Source organism: Macrotis lagotis, chromosome 1 (assembly GCF_037893015.1).
Source record: "Macrotis lagotis isolate mMagLag1 chromosome 1, bilby.v1.9.chrom.fasta, whole genome shotgun sequence".
Taxonomy (NCBI): Eukaryota; Metazoa; Chordata; class Mammalia; order Peramelemorphia; family Peramelidae; genus Macrotis; species Macrotis lagotis.
In genome coordinates this window covers 292174625-292194250 of record NC_133658.1, presented here as the reverse complement: position 1 = coordinate 292194250, position 19626 = coordinate 292174625, and the positions used below count along the sequence as shown (strand labels likewise).

Sequence of the window (19626 nt, the reverse complement as noted above, 5' to 3'; positions counted from 1 at the left end):
TAAGGCCACGGGATTAAGTGACTTGCCCAAGGTCACAGTTATGTAATTAGTGTCTGAGTCTGAATTTGAACTCAGATCCTCCTGACTCCAGGGTTGGTACTTTATCCACTGCACCACCTAGCTGCCCCTATGTGCTTTACTGAACAGAACTAACATTGTCTTGCCCTTCAGAAGGCGATTTGGGAAAATATCAATCACTTCTCTTGTTTTTTCTTAGTAGAAGAGGTTTGTGTTATGAGGTTGGGATCCAGGGAACCTGGTCCTCATTGAAGCCTCATTGTGTGACTTTTTGAGGTACTTTACTTCTCTTGAGGGTCAATTTGCCCACCTGAGTGGCCTTAATTGTAAAGTTTGTTGGACTCACACCTCCCTGCTGCTTCCATAGTAGATGGGATTGTTGGAGAATGGATGAAGCTAAAGTGCTTGTTTCATGTTCCCTTCAACCAGGGCAGGCTTCTTGGAGGAAGGATCTTCCTCTTTCCCCTTGACTTCTTTATGCCTGCACTATGAAGATGATGCTGGAACATGGATAGGGATGGGAGGGGACTGTTCCTGTAGCTGGTCTTTGTACTCCATTAAGTTTTCCAACAGATTTCCCCTTTATTAATTCCCACGTTATTACTATACAATCATTCACAATGGTTCAGGAATCATAATGACAGAGCCAAGGGGCCCAGGGCACTAGCTACACCATCCAAGATAGTATTTGACTCATAACATGAACAATCGAATTCATGCAAACCTAGGGTGGAGTGAGAGGAAGATTGACTGACTTCTCCCCCTCTCTATCCTTCTTCCACTGGGGCTCCAATGAGGCTCCAATCTGCCTAGTTCTCCAAGATAAAGTCTATCATCCTCTGACTACTCCAAAAATCAAAGATTGGGGAAAAGGAGGAGGGCCCAAGCTCAAGAATAAATACACTATTTCCATTCTTCCACCATGGTGTCAGGGGTAAACCTTGTAAACAGTGCAGATGCAGTAGGCTGCAGTTATTATCCTTCACAAATATCCTTGACTCGCTCTTCCTCAACATAGAGGATTAGGAGTTGAAGCTCATAGCCATCAGCAGATGCAGCTCAGACATGCCCGAATAGCTCAAGAATTCCTATTATAGATGGCACCAGGGGCTTCTCTCACTTAGGGAGAATAGGGCTAGGGACCAGGGAGAATGGAGAACTCCTATGATGGGAACAACAGGGAAAATATTGAAGGCACTTGACTTCTGAAATCCAAGCCTAGTCCTGGTCCCAGTACACAAGGGAAAGTGAGGTGACTGAGATACTTCCCCCTTTCCCCCCACAACTACACAGCTAAGGAAGCTGGATGGTGAAGGTAAGAGTAAATTTGGTGCTGGCCCTGAGCTGGGACTGTGGGGAGAGGGATCCCTCTTGTGCTGGGCCCATATGGAGCTAGATCAAGATGGGAGGAAGAGTTGGGTAGGATGGGAAGTAAGCCTGTATCCCAGGGGAGTAATGGAAAGGAAGTGTCAGGAGGAGTCAAAAGGTAGAAGAGATCAGTTCTGATGTCCTGGGCAGTGACAGAATCGGCTGGTGAAGGTGTTATATGCAGTGCCAGGCTAGGGAACTGGATTTCCTTTGCCAGCCCTAGCAGTTCAGAGGCCTATGGCAAGTCAGACCCTGTCCTCCTGTCTTTCCCCAGTTTCTTCTCTTGAGCCAGAGATAGCTCACAGGTTGGCTCGTGGATGTTCCTGTAGTAGGGTACGCATGTCCAATAGGGCTTTCTCTAAGTAGTGAGCAAGACGGGCAGCGTTGGTCTCAGCACAGCTGTTGTAGGCAGAGATCACAAAGTTGATATGCTCACTCATGGGGTTGTAGCAGACACCATAACCATCAGGAACTACCGGCCCAAAGCACATGACACAATCAGTCTTGGCAGGGACCTGGAAAGACAGAAAAAGAGCCCTAGGCTAGAGAGGGAGTAAACTAGTGGGAATTGCAAGCCATTACCTTCCATTCTGACACAGTTCTTGTTTTTTTTTTTAAAGATTTTGCAAGGCAATGGGGTTAAGTGGCTTGCTCAAGGCCACATGGCTAGGCGTCTGAGGCTGCATTTGAACTCAGGTACTCCTGACTCCAAGGCCAGTGCTCCATCCACTGTGCCACCTAGCCACCCCCGGACACAGTTCTTTCCCCAAGTGCTCCTGGCCTGGTGCTGACATCTTTATGGGGAGGGGAGGAGGGAGCAGAAATGTTCAGTAGCCTTACCTGGCTGGTAGAAAGGTTAAAGTGCATTGCAATGGCGTAGGATGTGTCCATGAAGATTTCAGGGATGCTCACGAGATCCTCAATAGCCTGAAGTTTTAGACCCAGTAGATGTCGGTCAATGGCTTCCCCTCGTATAGCCTGGGAGAAGTGGGGGGACAAGAAATGAGAGATATAGGTAGTGTGGGGGATTGAATGTTGATTTTCGGGGGGGATATAAGGTGACCTTGTTTCTTTGTGGAAGAGGGCTGTGATAAGTAGAAAAGAAGAAGCCTGAGGAGAGGTTGATTACCTATAGTAATCTAAGGTTATAGAAATATGAATACAGGAAGGAATCTTAAGAGATTATAAATCCAACCTTTGTTTGACAGATAAGGAAACTGAGGCTCAGAAATGACTTGTTCAAGGTCTCTTGACTCTTGATCCTTAGAGACTAGGGATTTTATCTCCTAGTTTTCTATATTTACTATCCTCAGATTATAATACAAAAGCTTTGGGTAGCAGAAACACTGCGAATACCCATGGAATTAATGAATGAGTCAATGGGAGGTTAGCAGTAAAGGTAAAGGTTGTCCAAGAGAGTTGAGAGGGAGACAGACTCTGACCCAATTTTCACTTTCTAACTGAAACTTTTCCTTCCCCATCCCTCTTCCCCAGGGACCAGCCTTGGAGGAGAGGTGCCCCCCAAAGTCCACTCACCTTGTCAGTGTATGATCGGTGTGTCAGCACTGCCTTCCTCAACAGCTCTACCTTCATTTGCTCCTGCAGGAAGCCAGTGGGTCAGAGAGGGCTGGTGACCCTGGCATAGTACTCTGACTCTATTCTCTGGACCCAGGGGATTCCAAGTGGGTACAGAGGAGCTCATCAAATTCTGACTTACATGAGGTTCCAGCATGCAGAGTCTGACCTAGGAGTAGCTGTATTTTAGGGGTGAACCACCCTCTTCTACCCCTATCTAGCCCTGACTCACCGTCATGTCAGTATCATCCATGGCTCTGACAAAGTTGAAGGAATCAACAGAGTTGGAACGGATAGTATCAGTACGGCCCAGGTGGAACATTCGGAGTGAAGCACTCTCATAGGTAGAACAGGTATGGCCATAGATTCTATTGAGGAGGGTGGGAAGGAAGGACTAGTCATGTGCTCCCCATCATCAACAGCACTTTGGAGTCTACATTTAATTCCCACAGAACCTCAGCACAGTGCTATAGCCCCCTTCTGCCTCCCCCAGGCCATATTCCTTCCCTGGGTAAGGGTAGGGCTAACCTGTAATAGGCCAGCTGTAGGGCCATTTGGATGAAACCATCTGGGCTCATCTTCATTGACTTGGGGAAATTCTTCCCAAAGTGATGGAACACTAGCACTGTAAGGTCCAGGTCTTGTACCATACTGGAGAAAGAGGGCAGGAGAGCAGAGTGAAGGATATCTAGGGGAGGGGAGGAGGGAAGGGCAGGTTGGGGTCCTGGTAAAGGAAAAGGATTAGAGCCTAGGAAGGGTAATTCTCTCCATGGGAAAAGGTGTCTAAGGCAGAGGTTGGAGGGGTGTTAAGTGGTATCTACCCCTCCAGGGTTTTCCAGAGAGGGACCACTTCTTTCAGAGACTCACATGTTGAGATTCTGCTTGGCTTTCTCAATATCACTTTTAATCTCAGGGGTGATGTTGAAGCGCAGCTTCTTGGGCATAGGTAGGGGAATCATGGGTGACCTCACAAGCTCTGGCTTCTTCCTGTAAGGGAGAATGAGGCCTTAGTCCCTAGCCTAAGCATCTGAGGCAGGGAGAGAGAATGTGAACATGAGGAAGGGACCCAATCCCAAAGCTGAAAACGTGAAAACACATTTGCCTTCATTTTAAAGGGAAAAGGGATTTAGGGGTCAATGAGAAAAAGCCCCTTTCAGCTGTAGGGCCGAAAACTCAATGATTTAAATGCTCATGAGGTAGATGGGGCAAAAATTCTCTCAGAGAATTAGACCAAATTAGACCAAAATTAGACCAAACCCACAAAACACAGCCGGTGATTTTGTAAATGTGTGCCACTGGTCACAAGGGGAGCTGGTCAAAAAGAGTAGCTCTGACTCAGCATCAGCAGCACCACATTAGGAAGGGTGGCTGTGCTACTTCCTAAGTTAATGAAAGGAAGGGTTCCTCACGAGAACTCCACGATGTGGTCCAGCAGCGCCACGATGGGGGGGCCCTCTGCAGCAGCATGTTCATACACGAGGCCACATGAGCCATCTTCTGCCACTACAAACTGGAGCACAATGGAAGGCTTATTAGCTTAGGGGTTCTTGAGAGTGCATTTCTTCTTCACCTCTCCAGAGGCATGTGATTCCAAGTCTATCTCTCCAACCATGTATTTTCCTCTATCCTTTTCTGGTCTTGATTAGAGGCAGGAGGCCTGGATCTAAATCCAGACTCTAGAAGTTGCCAATGAGGTCTGGGACCCTGGGAAAGTTGCTTAATTTTCTAAATAACTTCAGGCTCCTTCCTGCAAAAGAAGGCTAATAGTACTTAAGAGTACACTGCTTCCCTATCCAGGCCTTTTTGAGAAAAGTGCTTCATAAAAGTTTTTTTACCAGTCATGTGAGAGAGAGCCCACAGAGAGGCTGTGTGTGTGTGTGTGTGTGTGTGTGTGTGTGTGTGTGTGTGTGTGTATAGGGGGTTAAGGAGAAGAAGAGGAGTCTTCAATATACAGTACTATAGGGAGATTCTTTACTCCAGCTCCCTGAAACCCCTGTGCCCCTTAATGACAGGTTGATTAGTCAATAATTACAGCAGCAATGCCCATAACCCTGGAACTCAAAGTACTTTATGAGCTGCCATGTCTGGAGAGAAAACAGGGGCCTAACACTGCCCTGGGCTAGGGCTGGGCACCAGAGGAGAAACCCATCAAGAGACCTGGTTGAGACCAAGCATCTGCCTGGGTGGCCCAGGCCAAGGACATGGAGTTTGGTAGAAGTAACAATGAATAAGAGTAAAAAGATCTAGATTCTACTCTCGGGTTTGCCACAAACTCTCTCTGGATAAATCCCTTTTCTTTGAGGGGTCAGTTCTTCATCTGGAAGATGAGGGAACATAAACGAGTCCTTTGGGAAAAAAAAATTCTTGAATCGAATTGTTCTAAGTCCCCTCCCTGAAGCTAGGATTCTGAGATCTGAGTTTGAATGGAGCCATCCTCTTCTTTCCTGGGGAACAGTGGGGTTTTTACTGCTTGGATTGATTGAACCCCAAACCCCTACCTGTAAGGTTTTATCAAACCAGCGGTTCCCACTATTTTGCTTGCTGCCTCCACCATGCAGCATCTGGCCGGCCACCCGGCTTTTGTAGATGTCTTCTGAGACCCGTGGCATGGGTGCATCCAAACACACAGTGAAGATGCTCTTCTGTATTGAGCGTACTGAAGCCTTGTTTGTTTTGTCTGTTTTGGAGATGGAGGGGAAGGGGAGAAGAGAAGGAATCAATCAGCAAAGCTTTACTAAGTACCTATTTGCCCAGGCCTGGGTTAGGCTTTGTAGGGGAGACAGATGCATAAAATGCAATTTCTGCTATCAAGAGACTTTTAAGTTTAGTTGGGAAGACAATATAGACTTGTAGTTTCATCTTGAGTCCACAGTGACCCCTCCCTCCTCTGACCTCCCACCTAGATTTCCTATCCCTGTGGACTCAAGATGACCCAGATTTGGATAGGCAGAAAAGGGCAGGGCAATATGTACAAAGGCTCAGAGCTGGAAGGGATGTTAGAACTCCCCAACTTTGCAGATAAGGAAACTGAAGCTCAGAAATATTAAGTAGATTGCCCCAGGTATTATTGGTGACAGGGGCAGAACTAGGATTCAAACTTGTCTTCTGAATCCAGACCCAGTGCTTTTTCTATTGTGCCATACTAGGGCAACAGGGAACCATTATGGGTTCTTGAAGAAGAGATTAGACAGTCCTGTTCTTTGGGAAGGAAGCCTGTATATCATGTGGGCCAAGACTAGGAGCACTTCCTCTTTACCCAGCCCTTTGTCTTCTCTGAACATTCGGGAGCCAAAGTTATGGGTCTGGACAGGTCCTCCTAGCCGACCTGATTCCTGGCCTTCCCTAGGGGCTTAGGGGATAGGAATAAGGAGTTGCTTCTTGTCTGAACCTTTGATAAGGTTATTGTAAGCCTTGGCCCAGGTGTTTCGGTGATTAGTGGTGAGAATGCCAATGGGCTCCTTGTTGGTCTGCAGTGAAGAGTTCCAGATCTTCTCCAGTTGTATGAAAATCTGGTCTGTGGTGAAAGGTGTCCCATCACTGTGGTACACATCCAATTCAAAAAACTATTAAGGAAGAGACAATCAATTAGGGCCTAAGGGAAAGTTATACTAAAAAGACTCTTTGAGACTACTAGTGGATGACAATCTCCCAAGGGTGGGTTGGGTTGACCTCTTTTGGTTTTAGTTTTTTTAGGTTTTGTTTTTTTATTTTGCAAGGCAATGGGGTTAAGTGGCTTGCCCAAGGCCACACAGGTAATTATTAAGTGTCTGAGGCAGGATTTGAACTCAGGTACTCCTGACTCCAGGGCTGTTGCTCTATCCATTTCGCCACCTAGCTGCCTGGGTTGACCTCTTTTGAAAAAGCACTCCCACTGTGAGAAACAAAGCAACTCTTGGGGAGGGCAGAGAAGAAGGCTGGGTTCCAGTGGAGGAGCCAAAGGCAGGCTGGCTGAGGTCCTCAGAGGCCCACCACAGCCTTCTTTCTCTCACTTTTCCACACTCACCTCCCTTAGGCTGTACCTCTGTGCTAGTTTCTACCCTTGCCATCCATTTTATTTGGTTTTTGTTTTTGTTTTTGCAAGGCAATGGGATTAAGTGACTTGCCCAAGGTAACACAACCAGGTAATTATAAGGGTCTTAGGTCAGATTTGAACTCAGGTCCAGGGCTAGTGCTCTTATCCACTGCACCACCTAGCTTCCCCCCCATTTTAAACATCATCCATTTTAAACAAAATTTTCCTCACTGGGGGCTGTTGGGGGCCTAGCTTGTCTTCTGTTCTAGGGATTCACCTTGGTCACAGCCAGTTTTCTCCTGGGTCTTCCCTAAGGAGCAGGAGTGGTTCCAGGGTCTCCCTGCTCTGTGGAACTTTATTTGTTAGGTTTTTGCGGGGCAATGGGGTTAAGTGGCTTGCCCAAGGCCACACAGCTAGGTAATTTTTAAGTGTCTGAGGCCAGATTTGAACTCAGGTACCCCTGACTCCAGGGCCAGTGCTCTATCCACAGCACCATCTAGTTGCCCAGCCATTGACTGAGAGAAAAGAAATGGACAGCTTTCTTAAGCAGAATGGGTGAATCCCTCATGATCTTAGGCCCTGAAGCAGGGGAGGATAGAAGCAGGATTCAGATTCTTCATGAACTGGGAAAGTGTAACAAGAAAGTGGTGATGTCTCTCCCTTCCTCCCTGCTTACCCCATCCAATGCCCCAGCTCAAACCTGGAAATTGTGCACAACGGTGATATGTATAGGGGGCTTTGTTGTCTTGCTGTAGTTAATGATTGAGTCCTGCTTGGGGCCTGGGATTCGGCAGGAAGAGAGGATCTGGTAGTACTGGTTCATACACAGAGGCTTTCCTCCAAGATATTCCACTGGTAGAGTCTCACTGGAAAGTGGAAAGCAGGAATGGAGAGGGGTCGAGGGCATGGGTCACTGGGGGTACTAGGGAATCGGTGCTTATGCTGAGGCTTCCTCCTCAATGGTTCCTGCCATTCTCCCTGCTGAATCCCAGGACCTTCTTCCTAGATGCCTAGTGTGGCAAGAAGGGATCTTTGGTGGGGAGCTAATAAAATGATGCTCTAAGCTTCAATGTTGTCGAATTCCATGAAATCATTTCACCTTCCTAGGAAAACTCAGAGTAGGAGACCACACAGCTTACTCTGGATGATGAACCCAGTGGTCCTGATTCCCAGTAACCAGATCCCACTCCTTCCAAGCCAGGGAGGGGCCAGGAAACAGGAAGTGAAACTGGCCAAAGCCGAGGGATCTCAACCCCCCCCCCCCCCAGCCCATTCGCTTGGTGGCAGAGGGATGAAGCTTTAACAACAGCCCCAACTGTAATTAGGCTGGGCCCCTGGGCTTGCGGAAGGAGGCACAGTTCTGGGTTGCTGTGGCTCTGAATGACCTTCATCTGCCCCCTAATTCATAACCAGATCAGCAGGAGGGCAAAAGGAAGAGCCTGTGGAGTTAAGGGCTTCAGGATGGGGATAGGAGAGCGCTCAAAGGGCAGAAATGGCAAAATTCATGCTCACTTGTCAATCATGGCCTTGAAATCCAAAACTCCTTCTATGAGTTTGGCTGCAAACCTGCAGGGAACAATTAGAGATAAAATTAGAAATAAAATTTAAACAACTAATAATAACAATAATAGATCAGAGGGGAGGATTTCAGGTTTGGCCCCTTGCCTTACCACAAGCTGATTAAGAAAGTAGATGTGTGCCTGGTGGGTGGTTAACTTTTGGCAGGTAAGAAGAGGGTTTGGCATAGAGGGAAGAACCCCAGCATGGATTTTGGTCTCAGTTCTGCTACAAATTAAGTGCATAATTGAAGATGAGTCATTATCTCCTCTCTGGGCCTCAGTTTTCCCATCAGTCAAATAAGGGATTTGGATTAGAAGATCTCTAGAGACCTTTCTAGCTCTGACTTTTTATAATGTTGAGTTTCAGCTATTGTGGAGAGGGCAAAAAAAATCCCTTAGCTTCACTTCTAACACTTTTCATCTTCAATAGATATGAGGAGCCTCAGTTATCCCTGGCCAAAGGAGAGGAGTATCTTGGAATCCCTTCTGACATCTCAGAGCCTTAAGAACCAGGTGTTAAGAACTTAGGTCTCTAAACTGAAGACATGGAGTGATCTCTTTTCCCCAAATGGGAAAATGAAAGGAAAAATTTAAAATTCAGTAATGATGATACCGCCTGTTCCAAAGGGTTAACTCAGGAGCGTAGGAGGTGTCTCTATCCCCAAAGTCTCAGGGATGGGACCAGTTAATAGGTTTAATGTGATCTGTCTTTTTCCCTCATTCTGCTCCTATTTATTAAGGCAACAGCCTGCTTTAACCTTCTGTTCAACTTCATTCACACAGAATCCATTGTGAAAGGAAAAGGGCCTATCCTAAATTGGGCACCTGTGCCTTTAAGGGTAAAGAGGGGGCTTGAGTGGGTCAGGCTAGGCAGGGGATCTCTAATGAATGATAGTTTTATTTAGAGCCAGATTAGAACTGATTACTGGATCAGGTGACAAGAGCTAAGTATGGAAAAGGTAACCCTGTACAAAGGTCACTTGAGAGGCAAGAAACTTGGGGTTGGATTTCAAAGCAGGAGGAGGGGGAAGCCAGTGAGATGATAGGAGGGACTGGACAGACTGTGCCTAAACTCAAGGAGTAAAGTCCAGAGGAATGCATCCAGAAGTGGGGTGTGTGTGTGTGTGTGTGTGTAAGTATGGGGTAGATATGCTACAGATCTAGGTAGACACTACTCTTAATCTTATCCCTCCTCTCCCCCTCCTTATGTCCCTCTTCTGAAATGCCTTGTACTCACCGAAGCTGACCTTGGGAATCCACAAAATCTTGTTTGGGTAGCATCAGTCCTGGGCTGGAGTGGATCACCACAGGCTGTCGGTACTGGAGGTAGGCAGATTTTAGCCACCATTCAGATAGCTGGGGAAGGTAAGAGAAAGACAGAAACCTGTCACAGACAAGTTGGCTAGGACCTGGAGCCTCTCACAGGAAGCAGTGAAGGTGGAACTTGATGTTACTCAATCTAGACTCACCACCCCAATCCCTGTTTTAATTTTTTGTAAATTTTCCATTATCCACAAGTGGGTTATCTAACTTGGTGCAGGTAGATATTAATCCTAGAAATGATTCTCCTCATTTATATAGGCTTCTTGCCCTCACCTCAACCCATCACTATCTGTTTGGGCCAGTATTGGAAAAGTAAACACAAATGTATTTCTTTCACCTCATTCATAAAATCACAGAATCCTAGAACTGGAGGAGACCCCAAAGATGAACTGGTCCAGACCCTTAATGTAATTTTATTTTTTTCCCTTAAAAATTAAAAAATTAAGATGGAGAACCTACTTTTTTTAAAATTAATTTTTATTAAAGATATTATTTGAGTTTTACAATTCCCCCCCATCTTGCTTCTCTTCCCCCATGAGAACCTACTTTTTTTAACCCCACGCAGTTATAGAAAGGCCAGAGCAGGTCTAGAACATAGGTTTCCTGATCATTAATTCAGCCTTCATTCTACTACAACCATGGGTTTTAGTCCCAAGGCTCTGCCTGTTATAGGCTATCAAAAACACAGTCTGACTGGCAGATCTCTTGGGCAATGGGCACTCTTGGGGAGATTGCCTTGTTGGAACCAGACATTAGGATTGGAATGATATCTGAATCCCAGGTAAAATTTCTTCCTGACTCCCATCAGCTAATAATTTCTTCATCTGTAGAAATAAATGGGATGAATTAGATGAGGTCTCTCTCTCTTGCATTTGAGTATAAATGATTCTTCTAGAGTACACAGCTAGTAAGTATCTGAGGCTGAATTTGAACTCAGGTCCTTCTGACTCCAGGGCTGGTACTCTTATATACTTCATCACCTAATTGTCCTGATTAGGTCTCTTTTAGTTTTAAAATCTATGAGACTATAAACTCACCATCTGTCTGCTTCATGGAATCCTCATGGTATAAAGATATTCTGGGACACTCTACTAATATGAATTGGCTAGCGCTAGGGTGAGGGGAACTCTCCTACCACACAAACACACCGAATCTTAAAACTTTGCTCATAAAGGTAAGTGACAGTGAACAGAACACTAGAGAGGGAAACAGGAGACCTGAATTCTAGCTCCAACTCTTCACTAACCCACTGTGTGATACTGGGCAAATTTTTGCCCCTCTCTAGCCTTATCGCCCCCTCCCCCCATTTGTTTTTTTAAATTTTTAAAAAATTTTATTTAAGGCAATGGGGTTAAGAGTGACTTGCCCAAGGTCACACAGCTAGGTAATTCTTAAGTGTCTGAGGCCGCATTTGAACTCAGGTCCTGGTGCTCTATCCACTGCACCACCTAGCTGCCCTGCCACCTCAACTTTTTTTTTAAAGTTTTTTTTGCAAGGCAAATGGGATTAAGTGGCTTGCCCAAGGCCACACAGCTAGGTAATTGTTAAGTGTCTGAGACCAGATTTGAACCCTGGTACTCCTGACTCCAAGGCCAGTGCTTTATCCACTACACCACCTAGCCATTCTCACTTCAACTTTTGAGTTGCAGGAGGTCATGGCTTTCTTTCTGGTGGGAGTGGGATCTGGGATCAGGAGCTGTGGTTAGAATCCCAGAGAGTTTAGAAGTAGAGAATCTCCCTATCTTTGGATTTCCTGAGTTACTGCAGAAGTCTCCCATCAACTTTGTAGTGACTACAGGATTGGGTAGGCTACTGTTCTCCTAGAGTTTGGGGAAGTAGAGCTCCCTTGAGGTGGCTAGGTGGCACAATGGATAGAGCACTGGCCCTGGAGTCAGGAGTACCTGAGTTCAAATCCAACCTCAGACACCTAATAATTACCTAGCTGTGTGGCCTTGGGCAAGTCACTTAACCCCACTGCCTTGCAAAGAACCTAAAAAAAAAAAAGTAAAGCTTCCTTATGTCAAAGTGAAGTGAGAGGGCCAAAAGAAGGACAAGATGCTTAGGGAGGCTCCAAGTTGGGCAGGTCGATGTTGCTGTTGTCCTTTAGTCTCTCTTTTCAAAAAATTTATATTTCACTTTTCCAATTACATGTTATGGTATGGTAGTTTTTCAACATTCATCCATTTTCAAATTTAAAAGTTACACATTTTTCTACCACCCTTCATTTGGCAGTTGGTAAGAGTAGGTAAAAGTTGTGCCATGTACATGTGTGTTTAACATATTTACATATTAGTCATTTTGTGTAAAAGGAATTGAAATTAAGGGGAAAAAAAAGAAAGAAAACCATGGGATAGGATTGTTCTTCCTTCTCAAAGAGAAGCACAACATCAGGGAAGGTGGTACCATGATAAGTAAGCTAATTGGATTGAAGTGAGGGGATGTTGTGCTAAATCACTAGCCTCACTTTTTCCTTAGAATCATCTGTCCAGTAGCCAGATATGGATCAGGAAGACTAGAGATGGCCCTGGATAGAGTGGGAGACCTTAGCCTTTTTAAGCTAAGGTCTTTAATAGGTCACAGTTTGACTGAGGCAATACCAATCGGGTGAGTAAGACTAAAATGAGGCAGAGAATAGCTTCTTTTATGTAGTCAAAAAGAATTGCTATTTACATGAATGAATGGGATTAAAGACCATCATAATAATAACTTCTACCATTTGATAAGAGGATAGAGGAGTAAGGAGTTAGATCAGGTGTGGGAATAGAGATGAAGCAGCCAACAACCCTTCCCCACCTCACATACCCAATTGTCTGTCTTCCTGGCTCTTCGTTCCAGGCTCTTCTGTAGTCGATCCCCTACACCTGAGGTCCGGAACTCATCCACTAGCTGCTTGGTGTTGTTCCATTCCTCCTCACTTACAATGGGCTGCAAGACCTGAAGGTAGTGATCCAAGGTCTGCTGCAGGGGGGGCACCGGCAGTCGAGGCAGGGAGTTCTGATGTGCCTGAAACCTGCCTGGCACCTTCCTCAAGGAGACTGGCCTGAGGAAGCCCAAGGGCTTGATCTGTAGGCAGCAAAACATTCTTGTAGGTGCTGGAGCAGCAAAGGACACCTTCACCACACAACTGGGAGCCACACTTGGGCAAGAATACCCAAACTATCCAAAGGTGCTGAATAGGGACCATCCAATATATTTATGTGCTCATCCAGAAGTTATAAGGAGAGGCACCTGAATAGCCCCACCCCTTTCCTCAGGCTAAATAGGTGTTTCCACCTCCAAGGGGATGGAAGGTGACAGCTGAGGATGGGGAAGGGTGGGGTGGGGTGGGGTAAAGGCTGGCCCCATGTGTAGGAGTTGGACTGAGCTATGCCATTGATCTTGGCTGGAGAAAGAATCTGGGACTGTCCAGTCTTCCCTCCTCACTACTAGAATAGGAGAGCTGAGCTGAGCTGAGCTGACTCCTCCTCCGCCCCCCACCCCTCTATTCCACCCAACCCTCAGGTTGAAAAATATGACAGGAAACCGTCAGAAATCAGAGAAAGCCTAAGTGCTACCTATAGAGTTACAGACTTTAGACCCTTCCCCAGAATGCTCTCTCTTTTGTCTTCCTAGAAGGTTAGAAGAAACCTTTGTTGGGGGTGGGAAAGATTGAGAAAGAGAAAAATAGGAGATTCTCATTGAACATCTCTAGTGCTTTAAGATAAGGAAAGGGAAATCCCTGCAGGAGATGAAGGTCAAAGAAGTAAAAAAAGTGAATAAGGCTAGAGAGGTTTCAGAGGAAAACAAAAAGGGAGAAAATAAAAGAATATCATTGATGGCCTTATGGCATACCTTCTCTCCCTGCTGCTGCCTCTCAGCCATGGCCGGAGTGAGGCTCTGAGCTCAACCTGTTTGTCTGTTTGCCTCAGGTTCAGGCTCTGAGCCTAACCTGTGTTAGCAAGCCAACGGATGGACGGATGGACTGGACGGACAGGTGGGACCTAGTGAGTGAGCAGCCACCAGCCTCCTGGGCTGGAAAGAGAAGGCAAGAGCCAAGTTTAGGAGGGGCTGATTTTCTGGATGCTGTTCCACCTTCCTTGGCTGTGAGGAGCTCTGGAGGAACCTGAAAGAACTGTCTGGGGCAGAACATGCTTGTGGAGAGAGGGTTGAGGAGTTCAAAGATAGATGGGAGAGAACCTGCCTGGTAAAATGTCTAGTTTCCTTTTGGGGCTGGCTCTGTCCTATGCAGGTTGCCTGAGGCACCTGAAAAGTGAATAAAAACTTATTTGTTTGATTTTATCTGGGCTTGCCAGAAGAGGGAAATTGTCATTTGGGAAGAAACCATTTGATATTAAGGGGAAATCCACTGCAAGTCAGGTCAGGATTCCAAAGGGGATGGGTATCTCCAGATTGATTAAGGGAAGGATCCTGGTGGTCGGAGATGCTGGGTAAGATTCCTGTCAACAGGCTATGCTCCTGCCCTCTGAGACAGCTGGACTTCCCCAAGAGGCTTCTTCATAGTTAATATGGTGTGTGTGTGTGTGTGTGTATCATTGATCCCCAAATCTGAACTCCAACCTTTAAAACTCAAGTAGGAGAAGGTGGGACAAACTTTGTTAAGAAAAAAGGGGACTATTTACCATGAAATTTTGTTTGATTCAAAAAACTTCCTGATTAACCTTGGGTAAGCATCTTTACCTCTCAGGTGACTCTTCACTTTTCTGCTTTATAAATCATTTTACTATGTAAACAAAATAATTTCTTAATTCTCTACCAGCTAGATCAGCCAATGACTTAGTCATAGCTGCTGAGGTATTATGGAGATGCTACTTTGAGGTGAGGAAGGACAAGGGGGGAAAGGAAGAAGAATCCATTTAATTCAATATCACAAACATTTATCAGGGGGTTTATTATATACAAGGCACAGTTTAGTTGCTGAGAATGATGAAATAAAACACAGTACTTACCCTAAAGGGTTTACAATTAGCCAATGTAAACAAATAACCATGAGACAAGAGAGAATGTGTAGAGGCCCAAAATGCTATGAAAAAATTTGAGGAGAGATATTACTATTGGGGGTGTGATAGGGTCATATTAGATGGGTTTAACGAAGGAGTTATCACCTGAGTTTAGCTTTTAAGAAAGAAGAAATTTCAACAGGTAGAAATAGGAACATGGAAGGAATCCATTCCAGGTCTGAAGGACAGCAAAAGTACAGAGACCTGAGCTGGCAGGAGAGCTAATAGTTTGATTGAACATAATAAAAATGATACTGAAGTGAGATTAGACTAAAAAGGAAGGCTGGTGCTAGAATGGGAAGGGCCTTGAATGCCAGCATAAAGAGTTTACACTTTATTAGGAAATAGGGAATTATTCAAGGTGGTTTTCAGTAGAGGTAATATATGATCAGAGCAGTGTTTAAGGAGGATTACTGGTCAGTGATATAAAAGGAAACTGGAAGCTGGATGACTAAGGAGGAGGCTTTTACAATAGTTCATTTGAGAGGTGATAAGTCCCCCGACTTGGGAGGTAACAGAGAGAATGGAAAAACATTAGTAGGAGTTATTGGTCCAGAGGTGGTAATTAAATCTGTGGGAAGAAACCTGATTGCCAAAGGAGAAAGTATAGGAAGATTTAGAAGAGGAACAAGGGCAGGGCCTTGGGGTACACCCACATTTAAAGGTGGGAGGAAGTGGAGTCAGAAAGAGAAAGAAATGATTAGAATGGGAAGAGAGCCATACAGAGTCATAGAAGCCATCCGAGTAACTTGGGAGCAACAGGGTGAAAAGCCACAAAGGATGTAAACAGGAATAAGACTATTGGATTTGGCAGTTAGGAGGCAATTAATATGTGCCTTTTGAGATGGCCATTTCTGGGGAGAAGTAGGATGGTAGTTAGAATGCAAGATGCTGAGGAATAAAGAAACTGGGGCTTTACCTGGCCTGAAGAGTCTTTGAGGAGACAATGGCTGCCTGAGTTTGGTCCTCAGGATGCAGCCATCCTGCTGAGAAGTCAAGAGGCCTTCCAGCTCTGAGGAAGGAGGCTGCAGACTATTTTGGCTATTTTAATAGGGTCCTCATAGAGCATCTAATCTCTCCCTCTCCAATACATCCTTTCCAAGAGGTGTCAGTCACTCACCTGCTCAAAATCCTTCCTTGGTTCCCTAGTGCCTCTAGTATAAAATACAAACCTCTTTGTTTGGAAAGCATATAAAGTAATATTAGAAATCTCTATTTGCCTTCCCAGTCTTATTTAACCTTATTCTCTTTCATCAACACAGTCAGCTTAACAAGATTCCATTTCTTTCCTAATCTTACCTTTCACTTTTCTCTCTGTGCATTTTCTCATGCCTAGGACTCTATCTTGCTCTATGTCTACTTGCTGAAATCTTTCCTTTCCTAGGTCCAGCTATGATAGTATATCCCTCATGAAGCCTTTTCTATGTCTTAGGCTCAAAGAGATTTCTTCCATTTCAAACTTGCCCTAGACCCATTTGTCTGGGTCCATCCTTTAGTCTTCTCATAGTCTTAATTTATATAGGTTACAACACCCCACTGAACTGTAAACTAATTGAAGATAAGGGTCGGTGCCTTTTCATCTTTGTTTTCTCTGGCCTGGCATAGGATAGATAAAACAAAGATGAAAAATAGATGTTTAATTAAATTAAATTATAGAGGGGTGTTCATAAAACATAGCATCATTTGGATGGCTGTTACTGACACTCCTAAGCATCTCCAATCCCTCCAGGCCAGATAGCATTGTTTAGCCAACTTTCTCAGGAGGAAGCTGGAGGAGATACATAGTCTAAGAGGTTACAAAGACTATTGGATGTGATATAGGAAAGAGTGAAATAGGAAAAACACCTTTCCAGAAACACCCAAGATGGGGTGACTATTCCTCAGGGACAACAGGCAGAGCTGGCATTTTTAGAGGGTGGGTGTGGGGGTGAGGGGAAGGAGCAACATCTTGAGTCTCTTGGGGACCTTGGCACCATGCTCAGCTCTCTTCTGAATTAGTTGCAAAGGGATAGCTCTGGTCAGATGGTGGAATTATGGGTGAGTGGGTAAGAACATTTGCTAATTTAACAAGTTTTGGGGTTTTTTTAGGAGTTAACTTTATCTGGAAAGGCAAACTATTTGGGAGACTGTATCAGGAAAAAACCTTAAGTAGGCATTGCTGAACTTGGAAATGATCTCACTGTCATAGGTTATTAGAGCTGGGAGTGAGTTCAAATCAATAAACATTTATTAAGGCTCCTATTGTATGCCAGACCCTGGGGGGGGGGGCAGAAAAGAGGCAAAAGCGAAGTTCCCGCCCTCAAAGAGCTTACAATCTAACAGAGCAGACAACCTGCAAACAGGTATATACAAAAGTACATTCTACATGCAGGATAAATAGGAAATAATGAAAAGTAAACACTGGAATTGAAGGGTCTGGGAAGGTGAGATTTTAGTTGGACTTAAAAGAAGCCAGGGAGGCCAGTGTCTCTGGATGGAAGGTGACTCCCTGGGAGTAAGGGCTGGAAAGGTGGAAGAGGGGAAGGCAGTGGGCTCGGGCCAGAGGGAACCCCTAATTTCGGGCCCGGATTGGGGGCAAGGGCAGTTTTCTGGGGCCAGTGGCCCAGGGTGCGTTTCTCCCCAGCTCCTGGAGCCTATCTGTTTACATGGGGGCAGGCCGGGGGACAAGGCTGGCTTTATTTTGTCCTGTTACTCCCTCGGGCCCAGCCAGGGCGGGAGGCCGGCCATGCCGGGCCGCGGGCTCCTCAGCTGCAGGATGGTCCCAAAGGCCCCGGGGGCGCCCGGCGGCATCACGGCCCGGGGCCTCTGCGCCCCCAAAGCCGCGGGGGCAGGGTCCGAGCCCCGAGTGCCCTCCCGGCGGGACGGGGCCGCCCGCAGTCCCCACCACGAGCACCGGGCTCCCCCGGCCCCCAGCCCGCAGCCCAGGCCCCCGAGGGCGCGCACTCACCACGGTCCTCGCCGCAAAGGCCAGCATCTCGGTGACCCGCGGGGCGCCCGCTCCGCCCACCTCGCTCCGGGCAAAGTACAGCAGGCTCCAGTGGACTTCGCAGCCGCGTCGGCCGTCCGCAAGCACGCCTAGCGTCGGCCAAGCGGGCCAAGGGCAGAGGACGGCGGGTCGCGGAGCCACTCCCGCCGCCGCCCGAGCCGCCGCCGCCACCACCCGCCGCCCAGGCAGGGGAGGCGTCCCTCGCAGCCCCTGGAGGAAGAGGGACGGGGGCGGGGCGCCGGGACAGCTGCGGACGGCGCAGCTGGACTGCCTGGCCCGGGGCCAGGGGCCGGGACCGGGGCCAGGGGCGGGGCCGGGGCCAGGGGCGGGGCCGGAGCCAGGGGCGGGGCCGGGGCCAGGGGCGGGGCCGGAGCCAGGGGCGGGGCCAGGGCTGCGGGGCGGGGCCGAGCCCGAGGGGCGGGGCTGCGGGCGGGGCGGGGCCGGGGGCGGGGCCGGGCGCGGAAGCCTGGGCTCGCCGCCTCCTACCTGAGCTCCTTCTGTCATGGTCGCTCCCCATTCTTGCCTCTGCCACTTTGCCCCTCCACGTAGGTAGAAAGAGTCTGTCATTTTCCGTGGGGATGGTGTCCGTGGTCCATGCCGGGAGGAAACTCGCGGTGGTGGGACGGTAGCCCCGCACAAAGATGGCAGCGCCCGGCCTCCTCGGGGAAATGTGGACGCCCCGCACCAACATGGCTGCCTCCTTCATAAATATGGCCTCCGCGAGCCCGCCCATTGGTGGAGACGCTTTCCGGGCGCCCCGCAGCAACATGGCGGGCGCCGCGCACCGGCTGCCGCCCGGTCGGGGGTTTCGGTTATAGTGGGCGGGTGCCGGTTGCTTTTCAGTAAATTCTTCCCTCTCAGCCCAGGGTGGAGCCCGCAGGGGAGGCAAAGGGGAGAGGTGAGAGGCGGCAGCGGCGGGCGAGCGCAGCGACCGGCTCCGGAGGAAGATGGCAGAGAGCGGGCGCCAGCCGCCGGCAGGTAGGGGCTGGGCCGGGCCCAGACGTGCGGGCGGAGCGGGCGGTGCGGGCGGAGCGGGCGGTGCGGGGCAGGCGGGCGGTGCGGGCGGAGCGGGCGGTGCGGGGCAGGCGGGCGGTGCGGGGCGCTGGGAGGCGGCCGCCAGCCCCGCCGCGCGGCGACGGGGACACCGGGGGCAGAGAGAGCGGTGGTGGGGGTGGGGCGGGAGCCCCCGCAGCGGCCTGGATGGGAGTCTGGGGGCGGCCTAGGGAGGACCGAGGGGGCGGCGGTCCGGGGCTGAGGGGGTGGGAGTCGGGGGAGCCCCCGGGGCTGAGGGGGTGGGGCAGGAGGAGGCCCGGGACTGGGGGATGGGGGCCTAATGACTAAGGGAATTGGGGGGCGGGGAGAGAGGCCTGGGGCAGGTGGAGGCCCAGTGACCGAGGGGATGCGGGCGGGTGGTCCCAGGCACAGTTGGAGGCGGGGAGGAGCTTCAGGTTAAGACTGAATTTGAAGTCAGAAGATCTGGCTTCCAATCTTGATGCTACTGTCCGTATGATTGGACAAATTACTTAGCTTTTTAATTTTCTTATTTATCAAATGAAATTAGACCGTCTTTTAACGTTTCTTTACTGAAATCTTTTGATTTTGAGAGATGAGGGGAAGATTTACTAATTTAGAAGGTGAAATGATAGGTGATTTAGAGGAATCACAAGGGATGGAAGGCATTCTGAGAAGGTAAAAGGGAAGAGTTTGATGACTTTGAAGAAGTCATCAAAGGGGGAAGAATGACTGATAGAGGATGGCATTTTAGAGGGGGCCTCAGAGGGAAAAGAG

At 48.0% G+C, this 19626-nt stretch overlaps 2 protein-coding genes across 4 annotated transcripts in view; one reads left to right on the top strand and one right to left on the bottom strand.

Moving 5' to 3' along the window:
* Positions 1-575: 575 nt before the first annotated feature.
* On the bottom strand, positions 576-18856 carry CRAT (carnitine O-acetyltransferase). 2 transcript variants are annotated; one of them, XM_074210974.1, is made up of 15 exons: positions 18325-18856; positions 17800-17927; positions 12658-12918; positions 9770-9888; positions 8486-8539; positions 7674-7839; positions 6350-6524; positions 5460-5638; positions 4371-4471; positions 3829-3948; positions 3490-3612; positions 3194-3329; positions 2923-2985; positions 2227-2364; positions 576-1901 (listed from the first exon to the last, which is right to left on the bottom strand). In XM_074210974.1, the coding sequence occupies exons 1-15, from the start codon at positions 18605-18607 to the stop codon at positions 1686-1688; spliced, it is 2262 nt and encodes a 753-aa protein (XP_074067075.1). In that variant the 5' UTR covers positions 18608-18856; the 3' UTR covers positions 576-1685. The 2 variants fall into 2 exon arrangements, with proteins under 2 accessions (XP_074067075.1, XP_074067076.1); XM_074210975.1 differs by lacking the exon at positions 18325-18856 and adding an exon at positions 13687-13866 and having other exon boundaries at positions 17800-17889.
* PTPA (protein phosphatase 2 phosphatase activator) overlaps positions 18275-19626 on the top strand; it is a 32958-nt gene continuing 31606 nt past the window's right edge. Inside the window, exons 1-2 of one of the 2 annotated variants that reach the window (XM_074210976.1) lie at positions 18275-18383; positions 18700-18816. In XM_074210976.1, coding sequence (XP_074067077.1) covers positions 18786-18816 — 31 coding nt within the window. In that variant the 5' untranslated portion in view covers positions 18275-18383; positions 18700-18785. The remainder of the gene's footprint in view (positions 18384-18699; positions 18817-19626) is intronic. The other variant, XM_074210977.1, reaches the window with a different exon arrangement.